Raw genomic sequence first — 17,361 nt, 5'->3', positions numbered from 1 at the left:
CAATCTGGACAGTCAGCCCTTTCCCAAGATCCCTTCTGCATGGCCAGAGGGAAGTAGTGGCAGACAGAGCATACAACAGGAATGCTGTTTGGGTTTGTTTTGTTTTTTAAACCCTATAATCCCCTCCAGATGTTAATTTTGGAGAGGAAGAGAGGGGGGAAAACTTGTGAAGGAGAGTATTGAGGGTATGTCTCAAGGGGAAACTCATATATCACTTTGTGCTGTTCAGTACATTCCAAAGGTGACAATTTTGCAGCTCTTTCTCTGCCTTCTGCACTTTGACTCAGAGCACAGGTGAACAGATGGAAATGGCTAACATCTAGGTATTGGCGATTGTTCTCCCTGCTCCTCCCCTTCAGGAAACTATTGCAGTGGAGGCTGATAAGACGGGAAACAGGGTCAGGAATAAATAAAACTACTGAGTGCCAATTTACAGCATGGCACAAAGAAAGGGTCAAATGGGTGTCATATGAGCCTCTATAAGCATCAAATAGGAGACTTCACAGTTTTCCCAGAATTGTGAAAACACTTTCTTTTTTCCACTTCTCATTCTTTGCTACCACTGCATAATATATCAACCATGTGATTTTTACTGTTGCTTCCATTATGGCTTATGGGGCTTCTGTGAGCTGAGGGTTTGTGTTGTAAGGAGGCACCTGCTGTTGGGGTCTTCAGATGCCCGGGGGCTGCCCTGGTGAAAGATCACTTTGTATCTGAGTTAAATCAGGACAATGTATGCCTGATCGCTGGTTAAGCGTGTGCTGCAGCCTGGCAGGCAGCGTGCACTGCTGTCTCTGCACAGCGCTTGCTGGGGACAGAGGGAAAGCCTCTTCCCCTCCGCCAGCCCAGAGTGAGCCTGTCGGGGAGGGGCTGAGCATGGGGGCAGGGCTGCCCACTGCAGTCCCTCTCACACAAGCAACGGCTGGGAGGAGAGAGAGGCACTACTCCGGCGGAGGGATACAGCCATACATATATAGCAGGGAGGTGCAGGATCACACCTACAGCATTTGTCAGGGGGAAGCCACTTGGAGGAGGTAGCAGCCGCAGCTCCTTCTCCCTTGCTCGAGCAGCCTGTGTAGCAGTAGCAGCAGCCGCCGCAGCCACAGCCGCCCACCCCCGCACAATGGTAGGTAGCAAAGAATGGCGCGCTGCTGTGGCTGGTGGGTCGGACTGCCGGGGCTGGTGTGACCAGGGAGCGCTGGCGCATCTGGATTTGCCGTCGCAGTGGGGATGGCTGGCGTGTGATGAGCTGCGGTCGCGAGGGGCTGGGGCAGCCGCGTGGCGTTGGGCTTGGAGCCTGTCTGCCCCTGCTTGCCCGCCCCGGGTGTGGTGGGGAGCTGGGAAAGGGGAGCTAGGCTGGCTCAGCAGCGCGGGCTACACTGCTGTGAGGCGAGCCTGGGCAGCAGGACCCCCTGCCCGTTCCCCTCTGCCTCGTGGCCGCTGCCCCTTGCACCGCGCGGCGATGGACTGGCTGCCGGACGCTGCCTCCCGCGGCTGGGGCAGTCTAGGAAGCTGTTGCCCCGGAGGCTGCTGGCAGTGCCTGCCTCACTCCCTTGCCCAGGGCTGGGGCCGGTCTCCCCGGCAGGGTGCCTGAGCTGCAGGGGGGGCTGGTTTGGATGCTGCCCCCCTCCAAGCCCGGAGCGGGCGGGCAGGGGGCTCTGCAGTGTGAGAGTGGCTGAGCCGCCACTGGGGCAGGAGGAGATGTGGGGGCCACTAGCTGTGGAGGGGCAGCGGCCAGATGTGGGTGCGTGCTTGGTCCCCTCCATTGCTGGGCTGGGTAAGCCTCCCGCCCAGGGTTCGCAGGGAGGCACTGGGTGAAGGTAACGATCCCAGTTCCCGCAGCCGCTGCGCTGTGCAGGGTGGCTGGGGTGGAGGAGGCGAGGTCTCTGCAGCTGCTGCGCTCTTACCCACCAACCCTTACACCAAAATCCTTTGCAGGCTGCATTACATCATGTCTCCTCCTCTCTCTCACCAGCCCCAGGAGGGTGAGACAGGGCCGCAGTGTGCGTCGTTTCCATTAGAAACTTTCCAGTTTCTGCCTGGGGTTAGTGGGAGGAGACCAGCATCTACAACCCTGGAGCCTTTATCTTTCCGGAGGGGGCCTGGCTTCCTCCCTGGAGACAGGGCTCTGAATGTGCTGATGGCTCATGAGGAGTGGCTGTTTGTGTGGCTCCCTCGGGGAGCTGTGAACTGAAGAGGATGGGCAGGCCTAGGGGCTGTTGGAGAGATTCCGCAGCTGAATTACGCTCTAATCAAAGGATGAGGGGGATGTTGGACAATAGCAAGTGCAGCAATGTGCTGCGGGGGCGGGGGCACTGCAGCAGTGGGTAGCGGCTGATCCCATGGCTTGGCAAGGAGAAGGCCCTGCTGTGCTTTAGAAGAAGAGGTGCTGGCCTTCTAGGATTTTCTTTCTTACAGTCTTGGAGTTTTAACATCCCTGCTATCCAAGTCTGCTTTAAAAGTGCATCAGTTCTGCATGGGCTGTGGGTTCTGCGGTTCTTCTCTAAACATGGAATTGCTGGACTGCAGCCCTGGACTCTTACGGACACTGAGTTGAGAAGGTGCTGGAACTGGGGGTGCTGCAGCACTCCCTAGCTTCAAGTGATTTCCATTAATAACACGGTTTATAGTTTGGTTCAGTGGCATTCAGCACCCTCACTGTACAAATTGTTCCCAGGCCCCAGAGTCTCCCACCCCTGACGCTTTTGCTGCTTATACCAATGGGGGAAGCTGGGCTGCAGATTGCCAAATGTGATTGTGGGCCATGTTAGGTGTTCCCCACTCCACCCCCTCCACTTTCCCCTTCCTGTAGAGAGAAGGCTGAGATCACTGGGACAGGATTTTATGACTTGGCTGGGTGGGGTGACTTCTCTGGTGTTGGGTACCGTTGTCGTGGTAGCTAGGGTGACTACACCATGTTTGTGCCTGTTGCTTAGGAGGGTGAACTGGATATTGTGAAAGGTCAGATTATTAAAATAAACAAATGCTGCTTGAAGATCAGAATATTGTAAGTTTGAAATTGTAGGGGATTCAAACTGGAGCTGTGGCTGAGGTTTTTTTTCTCTCCAAGGTGTGGCTATTTCCTGTTCTGCAGGCCATTGCTCTGATATGTCATGCTATGTAAATGACTTTTTTCCGTTTCACTTACTGAAAGAGAATCTCTCTACTGGGACTCTAATGAGAAGGATGGTGGCTATACAAACTAGGCTGTGGCCTACAAACGTCCTTGGTTATGTTTTTAAAGGGTCTTTTAAACATATACCAAAGCTTCCTCCATAGGTGGCCCCAATTAGTGATTGAAGAAATTATTTCTACTTAATTATTTTATAAGATCTGTAAAATAAGTCTAACTACAGATGGAAGTGGTTTGATGTGCATATATATATAAATGTTTCAGTCCTTCAACCCTGTGTAACAAATATCATACAGCTTATCTCACATCAGCAGTTGATACAATTTATTCAAAAGAGCTACTTCACTGTAGCTAACTGCACCAGACTTCCTTATTATTGTCTCCTGAAGTTCCAGGAGACATTATAAACATCTTGGTAGCTTTCCTTAATGATCAGTTAAACTTTGTTATACTGTCGTTTCTCAATTTGGTGTGGAAATGATTAAATTAAACAATGGATTTTAAAAGCAAGAAACCAAATATGATTAATCTAGTACCACAGCATCCTCTGAAAATACTAAAACCAATTGGGTGTGGATTTAAAAAAATGGCTTTTTTTGTTATCAAAAGATTATGATAATTTAGGGTCTCTAAACAGTTCTCTGGCACTTTTTCTCCATTGACATTGAACCTAATCTTCCCCTTCCTTCCAAAATCATGTATTTGTGTGGGTTTTTTTTTTTTTTTTAAAGGACTGTTTGGTCCCTAAACACAGCTTATTTCAGACATACCGGTGGTCTTGCAACACCTTGTTTAAGTACAATAAATGTCACAAACCTAAGAAATTGTAGCTTAATGAGGACCTTTCATTGCATGGTAACATTCCTACCTAATTGAACAATTACTCTCTCTAAATGAGATGTTGACGGTGTAATTATGAGAACATGGTGTAAGTCCAAATCTTGCAATTGTGGTACTGTCAATCACAAGCTAAACTGTGTAATGTTTGTGATGGTGTATCTCCAGGGAACATTCTGGTTATGTTGAATCACTAGGTGGCGTACTTCTCACTGGCTCACTAGTGAACCAATACCACTGTATAGTAGTAGGAGCTGTGTACTAGTAAAACTGTTTTTCACATTAGGAGAGCACTGTGCATCTGCAGAAATGATCCATGAATATCCACATCTGTGGATGTAGATACCAGTGGATATGAAGCGTAGAGTACTACAAATCCATGGAGATCCAGATTAGATCAGCAGCTCGAATAACAAACACTTGTAGTCACGGAGTTTGGGTGTCTTCCCCCTGGAATTCTCGTGAGTTTGAGATGGGGATAGGGATCTCCGTTGTGCTTTGAACTTGGGGCTTATTGGATTTTCCATAAACTTGATCTGGCTATGGCATTCTTAGCTTTCCTTAAAATGTGTGGCATCTCTTTGCTGCATTAGCTATTACACTGATCCTGAGATGTTGTGGTGACCTATTTGAGGATGGCATCATTCTTTTGTGTATTGAGTGTGTCTGAATTTCTGAGGGTTTAAAAGATGATCTAGAAATATAATTACATTAAACTTTCTTACAAAGAAAGTATCTGTATTGCATCTCCATGGCTTGACAGATCTATAGGAAAACAGTTTTTTCTAAAATACTTTCTACTCTTTATGTAGGCTGATCAGCTGACTGAAGAACAGATTGCTGGTAAGTATCCCAGTTACTAAATATTCCAAAGAAACTTTTCTTATCTCCTCTCAATGTTAGAAAAATATCTCTACACTGAAGGATGTTCTCCCCTGAGCTTGTATATTGCTTGTCAAGCAACATAGGCAATCTGCATTAAGTATCTAAAAGAGGGGCGGGGAACCTTTTGGATTGGGAAGCTGTTGAGACCCACTGAAAAATCAGTCAGGCCTACAAAAGTGAAGTCGTCCCCCCCCCCCCCCACAAAAAAACCAACTTCACTGATGTGGCCCCAAATGAGAAGAAAGACACTCCTCACATTTTCCTTGCCCACCAGAGCATAGGGGGTCCCCACCTAATAGATTTTGTGTGCTCCAACCCTGCAGCGGGGCAGCAGGGGGCTGGAGCACCAGTGCAAGTTCCCCAATGCTGGGAGGGCTCTGAGCCTTCTTGGGGGGAGGGGGGGGGGGCAGGGGATCAAATCCAGGCAAGCCAGGGGCTGCATCTGGCCCCCAGGCCTGAGGTTTTTCACCCTTGCTCTAAAAGTTCTGGTGCAGAATTGTTCTTCTCTCATTTATATTGGGAAAATTGTGTGGGGTTTTTTTTTGTTTTGTTTTTTGAGGTAAAAGTGTTGGGACTCAATTACCCAATGCCTGGTGTGACTCTTTAAAATCGTATAGAAATCCAGTTAATTAAAAAGAGAAATCCTTTTCAAAGTTTGAGGTCTAAACATTGCCACGGAAGTCTCTTAACTGGTACTGAAAATGAAACTGACCAGTATGTACTCAGCTTTACTTGCCACCATTTGTTTTCACAAGCCAAATCAACAATCTCTACAACAGTGGTCTCCAACCTTTTTAAGCATGAGACCATTTTTTGAATTTAAATGCAATCCAAGATCTATCTGAAACCCAAATACCCTTGCCCTGCCTCCTTTGTGACCCTTCTCTGAGGCCCCACCCCTGCTCACTCCATCCTCCTTCCCTCCCCCACCCTCACTCATTTTCACCAGTCTGGAGCAGAGGGTTGGGGTGCAGGCTCTGGTCTTAGATTAAGGGATCTAGAGAGGCTCTGAACTGAGCCTGGGGCAGGCAGTAGGGGGGCCAGAGGAGGTTTGGATGTGGGGTGCTCAGGGCTAGGACAGGATCTTGGGATGCAGGAGGGGGGTTCATGACTGGGGTAAGGTTTCAGGATGTGGGCACCAGTTGGGCATTGCTTACCTCAGGTGGTTCCTGGATAGTGGTGCAGTGGGGCTAAGGCAGGCTCACCCCTGTCCTGGACCTGCACCACTCCCAAAAACAGACAGCAAACTCCATCACAAGTCCTGTTGTGCCCCCTCTCTGCTCTGTAGCTCCTGAGGGGACAACTCCAAGGCAAAGGGCAGGAAATGCTCAGCAGTCTGCGAGGGGCAGCTGAAGTGCTGGGCTTGATAACCTCTTGGCCAAACCAGTCAGGATCACCTGTCAGAGGCTCCAAGATCTACCAATAGATCCTGATCTACTGGTTGGTGACCACTGCTCTACAATGTTGAGTTGTGTGTGTCTATTTCCCCCCCGCCCTCCCCCCGCTCCCCGCATCTAACACTGCCTTTCTAAATGAGAGGAAATGGTGAAGAGTGAAGCATTGGATTTAAATTCTTGGGAGCCTATTGAATGTATTTTATTGGGGTGGATTCTCACTTATTTTGTAATTCAAAAATAACCAAATCTGTCATCTGACAGGCATATGTAGCTAACTCCCTTTTCCCCCCTAATCTTTATTTATAGTTTGTGGACAAAACTCTATTTGAAACATTGGGTTCTTCATTACTCACTCCGCCACAAATAACTCAGAGTAGCAAGTGCTTATGCAAAACTTGAACATCCTCATGGTACATACAGGCTAGGGCAAGGATGGGCAATAATTTTTGCCCGAGGGCCTCTTCAAAAATTTTTGAAGTAGCCCCAGGGCACTCCAGAAGGGGTGGAACCTAAACAGGAAGGGGTGGGACTACCCCATCCCCAGACCATGATTGGTCTGGGGGTGAGAGAATCCCTTTGCCCCCTCCCCCCCACTAAGCACCCATGCCCTGGAAGAGGCTTGGCATGCTCCCTCAGCCTAGGCCAATTAGGGCATGGGGTGGGGGAACGCGGGAAGCTTCCTCCCACTGTCCGAGGACCCCTTGGCACTTTGAAGTGCCAAGGGATCCTTGCAGAGCCAGGGCAGGGCAAAGGAAGCTTCATGCAGCTCCTCAGGCCCTGATTGGCCTGGGGGCGAAGAAGCGTGTGACGCCTCCTCTGCTCTCCCCCCGCCCTGCGAGCAGCATGGGCCACTTCTGGCAGGGTGGGAGGAGGCTTTGCATGCTTCCCCACCCTCAGGCCCTGATTGACCTGGGGGCAGGGGAGCACACAAAGCCTTCTTGGCTCTGCCCCCACCAAGTGCTGCTCACAGGGCTGGGGCAGATTAGAGAAAGCTTCTGGCACTCCCATGGCCCTAATTGGCCTTGGGGGCGGGAGACCAGCAAGGCCCACAGAGGTCCTTTTGCCCATCTCCGGGCTAGGGAGTGTGGTTAGGGGGCAGCGGCTTGCACATGTATTCTCTGACAAATGTATTTCAAGTCCGAAGTATTAAAACACTAGTCTTCTAGTCAGACAAAGTGCATTTTAAAAACCTATGGCATGGACCCTGGGGATCAGTCTTCTGTCACTAAAAGTATATGGATTCTGTTTTGGTAGTGGTCTTGGTACTTAATGATGGGCTGTTTCTGTCTTCAGAATTCAAGGAAGCCTTCTCCCTATTTGACAAAGATGGTGATGGTACCATCACAACAAAAGAACTTGGGACGGTCATGAGGTCATTGGGTCAAAACCCAACAGAAGCAGAATTGCAGGATATGATCAACGAGGTAGATGCTGATGGTAAGTGTGGGGAAGATGCAGTTGGTAGTGTTTCACTCATGGTGAGCACATACTATAAGCTTGGGTTTGATCTGGGTGATGGAGACTCTAAAATTGCCCCTTTTCATAACAATCAGTTTAAAATTTGTCAAACAGTATAGATTAACTTTTCTAAAGTTAAACAGTCATTCCCATTACATACTTACTAATATACAGGCAGTCCCCGAGTTACGCGGATCCGACTTATGTTGGATCCGCAGTTACGAACGGGGATTTTCTCCCCCCAGAGGACTGGAGCGGCGGGACACCTGGTCCCGCCGCCCGCCTCCTCCAGGGCGAGAAAAGCTGCTCCCCATCTCCCTGGTCTGCTGGGGGAGCCAGCAGACCAGGGAGACGGAAAGCAAAGCGGCAGAGGACCCGGGCTGGACCCGCGGCGCTGATCTGGAAGCGCCGCGGGTCCGGCCCGGGTCCTCCGCGGCTTTGCTCAGCGTCTCCCTGGTCTGCTGGGGGCGGATGCAGCTAGTGCCCCCCCAGCAGACCAGGGAGACGTGGAGCAAAGCCCGGGGCCTGTGGTAGAGCAGGTGGGGCGCTGCCGGTTGGTCCCGCAGCACCGCTTCTTGGCGCTACTGGACCAACCTGGCAGCACACCAGCTGCTCTGCCCCAGGAGTCCTGATTCAGCCGCTGCTGATCAGTTTCAGCAGTGGCTGAATCAGGACGCCCGGGGCAGAGCAGCTGGGCTGCTGCTGGGTTGGTCCAGTAGCGCTGAGGAGCGGCCGCGCTACTGGACCAACCCAGCAGCACCCGAGCTGCTCTGCCCCAGGTGTCCCCAAGTCAGCCGCTGCTGAAACTGACCAGCGGCTGACTACAGGAAGCCCAAGGCAGAGTTGCTCTGCCCCGGGCTTCCTGGAATCAGCTGCTGATCAGTTTCAGCAGCAGCTGACTTGGGGACGCCTGGGGTTCTTAAGTTGAATCTGTATGTAAGTCTGGAACTGGCATCCAGATTCAGCCGCTGCTGAAACTGATCAGTTTCAGCAGCAGCTGAATCTGGATGCCAGTTCCGACTTACATACAGATTCCACTTAGGGACTGTAGGTTTGTTCTTATCTTGTACGTAACCCGGGGACTGCCTGTAGTTAAATATGGGATAGTCAAAAGATACCACTGATAAGGGCTTCTGCATCTGTCCTGCTCACTCACTGCTTCTATCTTGTGTTTTGGTTTCCTCTTCCATCACCTTGTGAGTATGTGGGTTTTATTTTTAAAAAAAAAAAAAAAACCTCCTCCTGAATTGCTGCAACCTATACTTCTACTGAAGTACCAAGTAGTTTTCCCATATTTATTCACTTGCCTCTCCCATACAGGTCTCAATAGCTAATGTAATCTTTATTTTAAATTGCATTGGCCATGTAAAACTACTTTTTTTTTCTCAAATTGGGTTACGAGTTAAACAAAACCTGTCTCCAGATGCTCTTCCTAGAGGGAGAGAGGAGGCTGTTAGCCACACATGGAAAAATTGTGTCTGAAAGATTAACTTGGGTAAATCGATGCCAGAACTGCATATCCATGAATCTTAAGCAAGTTTAAATATAAAGGGAAGGTGCTTCATATTGGCTCTGCCATTGGAGGAAAACTTTAATCAGTACAGTATTACCAGTATAATAGCAAATTCTTTAGTGCTTCTGACAAGGTATAATGTACTGAAGAGGAAATGATTATTTGACCTTCATGGAGATACTGAGAATAAAAAAAAACTACTTGTGACGTTCAGGATACAGTTACTTATAAATTGGACACTTGTGCCCTTACCAAGAACCAACTTCCATTTTTGGTTGCTGATGCAATACTTTTGTCGTATAAGAATTATACAAGCCATTAATGGTTAAGTGTCAAATCTAGCCTGAAAATAGAATGAATCTGAAGCTCAACGCTCCAGTGTTGGGAGGATAATCTTGGAGTACCTCCTTGATATAACTCCCCCATGCATTGAACGCTTCCTTCACAGTAGATTCCATGCTTTTGACTCTTTGGAAGTGGTAATCAACATAACTGACAGATTGTGCCTGCATTTCACGCTCTTGTTTCTCTCCTGTCTAGTGACTTACGCAGTTAAAGGTTCACAATGCAGGTGCTCAAATATTACCTTTATATTATGAGATCTGAGTAAGTGAGATTAGACTTCTAACTGAAAGCTTTAAGTTGCTGCATGCATTAAACACTGAGCTCACTCCAACTCCTCTTACCTATTTTAACAACATTGACTCATACGAACCAGACTGACTCCAGCAATACATTTGTTATATTCTAGTGATGCACGGAGACCTTAACATCAGCTAGCACCTGTTTTACCAGCATCATGTTAAACACTTTACTACTAAATTGGCATGGTCAAAGTATAGCGCCCCCCCAGCCAAGAGCCTCTGCTGGACTTCAGATTGTCTCTTTACTACACACCTTCTCACTTATCAAATAAAGTTAGTATTGAGAGGTGCTAGGGATTGCCAGTCAATAGGAAAATATGTCTGTAATATAGGAAAAAAATCACTGGTGTATGGGAAAGAGGGGTATGTGTTCTGGGGAATGACTGCAATGGAAAAGGAATACTTATTAGGCCACCTAGGTCTGGAATCCTGGAGGACCTGACATTTTTCTGTACTTAGACACTTTTCACCTCTAAAAATCAGATTCCTAATTCCCAGGTTTCCAGAAGATTGATTGTAAGGTTATTTCTAACTAAAAATAAGCAAATATTTTTAAATCACACAATTAAGGAATTATAGTTTTTAATATCTATTTTATGCTGCTAAACATCCACTCTGAAATCCTCTTTTCACACTCCCCCTCCCCTCCTTTCTGGAGATCTAGCTGAAATCTATCCCAGCAAATTTGGACTTTTTTCTCTTTAAGGTCTTTTTTTCTCTTAAGTACTAACACTGGTACCCCTCTGAAGATTTTAGCTCTCACTCTTAGTTTATGCATTTTTCACACTGAACCATCTGGATCTCCAAATATTACTGAGTCTCACTAACCCAATCCTCATTTAATGGCACAGCTGGAGCAGATTATTCAGACTCACACCCCAGAATGAATCTGTTCATGGAGGCAAAGTAGACATCCATACAACCGTCCTCATTTACTGCAGTATTTTCAGTGCTTGAGCATGCTAGAGATAAAACACTATATTAGAAATTTAGGGAAGAGGCTGACTTCAGCGTGAAAACTTAAAAGTTCTTGGAAGCCTCTTTGGTTTGAGTATAATAATGGAAGGTATTTCTTAATTACTGGATCAGTAATGAGACTTGTCCTTTCCTAACTCTGAAATTAGCTTTGTTATCAAGGAAACAATGGGACTCTAAAGTACAGATCCACTTCTGTTTTTTTTTTAAGGCAATGGCACTATCGATTTTCCTGAGTTCTTGACCATGATGGCCAGAAAAATGAAGGACACCGACAGCGAGGAAGAAATCCGTGAGGCATTCCGAGTCTTTGACAAGGTACTTCTAGAATCCAAAGCTGCAGACCAACTTTTGAACTGTTCTTATTGATGAGCATCTTTCTCCTGGCACTGCTGTGAGTGCTTGCCTTGGAGAAGGGCTTACACCCACCTTTCAGCAGCAGGAAGAGAACTTCTTTGGATATTATAAAATAAGTTTGCTGAAACTGCTTGTCCAGGAGCTTGGAGGGGGCTTAGGCAGTTTCTTTCATACCAGAATTCTTGGTAGGTCTTCTCTTAAGGCAGTGGAATTATTAGACTTGATAACATTTCTGATATTGAAAATCAGTTCCATTCCCCTCTCCCCGCCCCCCACCTGATGACATCAGCAAAGTGCCTGAAAACAGATGTGGAGGGTTTTGCACAGCTTTATGAAAACTTATAAAGGGAGATCACCTGCTCAACTTCTAACATGTATGAGGAGGTGAAGCTTAACCGCCTCTGCATTCAGGTTGTTGGGCTTGAAGCTGCTTATGAGACGCTTGTTACCAAAAGCAGAGGCTCTCCATTTTTTAAGGACAGACATAAGCACAAGAACATCCTCTTTCCTCTACTTGCTAGAGGGCATGTTTTTTTTACCTTTGATTTGTGTAAGATAACATCTTTACAGATCTCCTCACATCACTCTACTTAACAGGACCACCTGAAGATGGCTGTAGCTAGTAAACTACATAATTAACCCAAATCCAGAAAGGTTTCTGTCCACTAACCCAAGTAAGGGGGACACTGGAGAAGGCCAGCTTTAAGTCCCCTTCCGCAATTTTAGCTTGTAGGTGGAGTTGGGATGATTTTTGAACATGCTTTATGTACTCTAGACCTTATTACCCAGAAAACCTCTTCAGGCAAACCAGCAGTTGAAGATGTGATGCTATAAGAGGTTAACTTGCTGCTCTTTCCTTCTGTTGCCAGGTGGAATTAAGTTATTGCCCACATGTAGGGCTGACATACTGAAATTAAAAAAAAAATTACAATTCTGGTCTCTGGTATCCTGGAGACATTTAGAAAGTCTCTGGTAGCATTCTGAACATTAAGAACCACACCGCCAAACTAGTACAGATGGTGTTTTCACTTTTGTTCTGGAACATAGTCTTCCTCATATAATGCCTACATCCTCTGTGCCTTAGAAGGCATGGCTATAACCGTCTCTTGTACCATGCATGACACCTCCAGGCTGGGTACTAATTCTCCAAGGTGCCATGAGGCATCAATAACCAAGTTCAAAGCCAGCTCCTGGAGACCTGAGTTAATAGAACAATCTCAGCTAAGGTCTGTGTTCCAGTCTTCTGACTTGTCATATGCAAATATCTTCACAGGATGGCAATGGTTATATCAGTGCAGCAGAACTACGTCATGTTATGACAAACTTAGGAGAAAAGCTAACAGATGAAGAAGTAGATGAAATGATCAGAGAAGCAGATATTGATGGAGATGGACAAGTGAACTATGAAGGTAGAAAAAGATGCTCTTGTTCTGTTTTGTGCATTTACTTAGAATTTCATAAGTCAAGTTGGTTGGGTCTCCTGTAAATCGAGTAATGTAGTGTTAAACTAACAATTCACTAAGCTGTCTACTTTGAACAAAAACTTGATTAGAGTACTCTTTAGATTTTAGATGCACTGCACATTTATACTAAGTGCAGTTAAGAGACTTCCTTATGAAGTTAAAATTCCATTGAAGATGCAAAAAGTCACAGTGGTTTTTATCTTTTCAGAATTCGTACAGATGATGACCGCAAAATGAAGACCTCCTTTCACCTTTTTTCCCCTCTAGAAGAATCAAATTGAATCTTTTACTTACCTCTTGCAAAAAAATGTTCATTTATTCATTCTGTTTCTGTATAGCAAAACTGAATGTCAAAATACCTTCTGTCCACAAACTGCATGTAATGGTTGGTGGTCCTGTCCCCAAAAGATCAAGTTAAACATCAGTTTTACAATATAAGTAATTGTACTACCTTGAAATAAGGAAGCACTTAGAACTCCTCAAAAGTTCCATTTGCAGATGACTATTACACTGTTTGGGCTGGCCAGTTTTTCATGCATGCAGCTTGACAATTGAGCACAGTCAGACATTTGTATCTAATAAAAACAAAACCTAAAAAATCCACTCTTGTCCAACTGTGGATTATAGCTCAATTTGTAGTGTAAATTGTCATAGCTGGTTTACTTTAAAATTGGTTTACCTCAGGATGGTATGCAGCAAAAAGTCAAAGGATGCAAAATTTTAAAGAAAATGCCCTAAAGATTGAGTGGTTCTCCTGTATGTAGCATTGTGCTCCAAAAAAAAAAAAGACTATCTTAATTATGGGTGGCATGTCTGTTTATAATATTGGTTTAACATTGTCTGCATTGCACTATAGTGAAACGGGTGTCAGGCTGTTACCGTTCACAAAATTTTTAAAAAAAACTTTCACCAAGGGAGCATCTTTGGACTCTCTCCTATTTTTAAAACCTTCTATACCATGACTTGGAGCTGGCAGAGTAGCCTGTGGACTTCAGCACAACTATCAACATCGCTGTTCAAGCTATTACAGTTTATGTCCATTCCAAGTTGTAAATGCTAGTCTTTTTTCCAATAAAAGACCATTAATTTAAAGGTGGTGGTAAATGCTTTGTAAAGCTGACTTGTATATAAATTGAGACACTAAACCAAAAAGCAGTAGGAAGGAAGTGTTTTTTTTATGAATGACTTGCTGCTAAATTATAATGCACATGTATGCAATAACTTATCCCATATCTCTTCAAGATGGCAAGGACTGACCTCTTGTAACCCAAGACCTTTGCTATAAATAAATGAACTTGTGCTTGCCTTTCATATCATGACAATGTTAATTTAGTTGGTGTCAAACTAGTGTAATGCTGACTACAACTATCTGTAGACACAATGCTTCATTTCATTAAAATGGAGTGCTGTTAGCCTAAGAGCTAGCAATAGGCTCTAGCAGCAGGTGTCTTATCTACATCTTACTAAAATCTATGTTGAAGCTTAGACAGCTGACAGTCTATGCCAACACAACTGGGTGGACAGGAAGGAATCCAAGACTTATGCTTCATAAAGGGGAGAGGGCAAAAGAAAACTTGGGTGCACTCCAGTAAGCAAAGTACAGCCAAAGGACCTAGTAAATGTGGGTTGGGGGGGGGGGTTGTGTTTGGTTGTGTGTTTGTTTTAAAAAGCTAGAACTGCTGTCTTGGCTGACTCAAATATTGCTACATCAATTTCACCTGTCAAACAACTTGGCAGTACTGCTCTGCATGTAGCAAGAGTTCTTAGTCACTTCAGTTCTGCAAAGTAGCTTTCTCTATTGTTCATAATGAAGTTGAAGGGCTGCAAAGCAGCCCTATCTACCAGCTCAAAGAATGCTTTTAACTTGACTGCCTCCATTTCAGATGTTTTTTGTGCTCCATTGAGGGGAGGGAGTCCTTGGATCCTTAATTTTAATATTTTCCATGTTGATGGGCTTTTAAATGCTAATTCAAGGCATAGTGTGGCAATGCTATTCCTGGGAGAAACGAGTTATGTCAGTGTAGCTTTAGGTGTTTTCCACCTATATTGAACTAATACAGCCTTTAAGGAAATGTGATACTCTGCAATAGCCATGTGGTTCTAATCAACTCTACTGTGTAAAGCCCCTGTGGATTGTATTTTTTTATTGAATTGCATAAAGTATCTCTCAACTACTAATTTGAAGCGGGTGGGGTATTTTCTTAAAGAATGACTGCTGTACTGGTAAACACACTAGGTATTAACTTAACGCTTGCTCGCAAAGACTTCAGCTCTGAGTAGTCCCTAATTTGATTAGACACACTTTGGCAATGTTGACATGTCCTGAATCCTGTTTTGGCTGCAGTAGCATGTCTACTCTGCAACTGGGCATGGGCTTCCACCCATGGTAGACAGACTTGTGCTATCAGGGCTCAAGCTAGTACACTGAAAATAAGAGTGTCTGTGTTGCAATGTAGGTAGTAACTTGGGCTGTCAAGGACACCTATCCCTTCCCTATACATGTGTGTCTCACTCTCCTCTCCTTCCCCCCCTCCTCCCACCTCCAAGATCTGAGCTCAAATGGCTAGCCTGAGTTTCTGCTGGAACTGCAACAGGTGCTTGATTCTTAGTATGCTAGCTTAAGCCTGGCTAATGCGAGTCTGTGTACAACTTCAATGCAACATTAACTTACAGTAAGTTTCCTCTTTCTACAGCAAGTTGGATTTTTAGTATTGCTGTGCTATATGGTAGGAAACTTGAAGAAACAAAGTTAGTGTCTTTTTTTCCAAAGCTGGCATAAAGTAGGTGGTTAAACACTAGCTAACTTTTAGTCCATCGTTAAAACCAACTGTTTCTATCTCCAATTTGTTGCTTTAGCTATGAAATAGGGTGTGGGGGGAGGGGAGAAACCAGGCATACTTTGATAGCCACTAGCTACAGGGCCCACTTCCTTATCAGATGTTATTTGAAGTACTTCCAGCCAAGTGTTGCATTTTTACAATGCCCACAGAAAAGATAGCATTAAGTTTCACTAAGCAGATATGAGAATAGCCATACTAAGTCAGACCTCTAGTCCATCTAGCTTATTATTCTGTCTTCTGACAATGGCCAATACTAGGTGCTTCAGAGAAAATTACCAGAACATGTAATCAAGTGATCTATCCTGCTGCCATTCCCAGCTTCTGGCAAATAGAAGCTAGGGACACCAACCCCTACCCATTTTAGCTTAAATCCATTGATAGTCCTATTGTCTGAACTTAACCTAGTTTAAAAAACAAACAAAAAACTTGTTATAGTTTTGGCCTTCACAACATCCTCTGTTCTGAAAGAATGCCACACATTGACTCTGTATTGTGTGAAGAAATACTTTGTTTTAAACCTGCTGCCTATTAATTTCATTGGTTAACCTCTAGTGCTTCTCACATTCTCCACATATGTAATGATTCTATAGACCTCCCTCATATCCCCTCAATCATTTCTTTACAAGCTGAAAAGTCCCTGTCTTCTATGTCTCTCCTCAGGTGGAAGCTGTTCTATATTCAAAATCATTTTTTGGTGCCCTGATTTGTACCAAATGGCTGTGTCTAGACTGGCCAATTTTTCCGGAAAATCAGCTGCTTTTCCGGAAAAACTTGCCAGCTGTCTACACTGGCCACTTGAATTTCCGCAAAAGCACGGACAATCTCATGTAAGATTGTCTGTGCTTTTGCGGAAATACTATGCTGCTCCCGTTTGGGCAAAAGTCTTTTTCCGAAAAACTTTTGCGCAAAAGGGCCAGTGTAAACAGCAGAGATTTGTTTTCCGCAAAAAAGCCCCGATCGCAAAAATGGTGATCGGGGCTTTTTTTTTTTTTTTTTTTTTTTTTTTGCAGAAAAACGCATCTAGATTGGCCACGGATGCTTTTCTGCAAAAAGTGCTTTTGCGGAAAAGCGTCCTGCCAATCTAGATGCGCTTTTCCGAAAATGCTTTTAACAGAAAACTTTTCCATTAAAAGCATTGCCGGAAAATCATGCCAGTGTAGACGTAGCCCTTCTGATTCTAATATCTTTAAAGGGAGTGACCAGATCCATACATAATATTCAAGAAAGTGGGCACACCATGGATTTATACAGAGGCAGTATATTTTCTCTTTTATCTATTCCTTTTCTAACTGCCAGCATTCTGTAAGCTGTGTGTACTTAACCTTTTTAAATTGGGAGGTTGGACATTTAGGGCAAGTCTACATTAGGAAATTATTTCAAAATACTGCAACTCCCAGATAATTGTTTTGAAATAGTAGGTCCACATGACAGAAAATCCTCTAAATTAGTCTTGAGTCAGGCTCCCGTATGTAGCCATGCTACCTTGACTTAGAACCCCAGGAAGCACTATGGAGTAATTACTTTGAATGACTCTGGGGAGTAGTTCTTTTGAAATAGCATCAGTGGAACGTCTCTACTACCCCTATTTTGAAATAAGCATTATTCCTTGTGGAAAGCAGGAGCTTTTTTAAAATAACCAGCCCCTTATTTTGAGATAACAGGCTTGGTAGTGTGAATACTCTGCTTATTATTTCGAAATAACTCCCTAGTGTAGACCAGGGCTAAATTCCAAATATTTATTTCTAAAATACATTTAAGCAGAAATCACAATGTATAGCATACTGAGTCTAATATTTAACATTTAAGAGCCAAAATAATGCCACAGTTAAGCCAAACAGGCTTTTTTTAAAAGTGAGCAA

General features: G+C 44.8%; 1 protein-coding gene across 1 annotated transcript; it reads left to right on the top strand.

The window, feature by feature from the left end:
• The first annotated feature begins 934 nt into the window (after positions 1-934).
• Positions 935-13,973, top strand: CALM1 (calmodulin 1). Its single transcript, XM_006122350.3, has 6 exons — positions 935-1,126; positions 4,783-4,813; positions 7,546-7,689; positions 11,054-11,160; positions 12,473-12,608; positions 12,871-13,973. Exons 1-6 carry the CDS (start codon positions 1,124-1,126, stop codon positions 12,897-12,899), a joined length of 450 nt encoding a protein of 149 aa, XP_006122412.2. The 5' UTR covers positions 935-1,123; the 3' UTR covers positions 12,900-13,973.
• Positions 13,974-17,361: the final 3,388 nt, after the last annotated feature.

Source organism: Pelodiscus sinensis, chromosome 4 (assembly GCF_049634645.1).
Source record: "Pelodiscus sinensis isolate JC-2024 chromosome 4, ASM4963464v1, whole genome shotgun sequence".
Taxonomy (NCBI): Eukaryota; Metazoa; Chordata; order Testudines; family Trionychidae; genus Pelodiscus; species Pelodiscus sinensis.
This window is presented reverse-complemented; position numbering and strand designations above follow the sequence as displayed.

Bases quoted from the DNA above. Each gene is read 5' to 3' on its own strand.
- CALM1 (XM_006122350.3), top strand. The intron at 4,814-7,545 runs GTAAGTATCCCA...TTCTGTCTTCAG, and splicing joins GACTGAAGAACAGATTGCTG to AATTCAAGGAAGCCTTCTCC. The intron at 11,161-12,472 runs GTACTTCTAGAA...ATATCTTCACAG, and splicing joins CATTCCGAGTCTTTGACAAG to GATGGCAATGGTTATATCAG.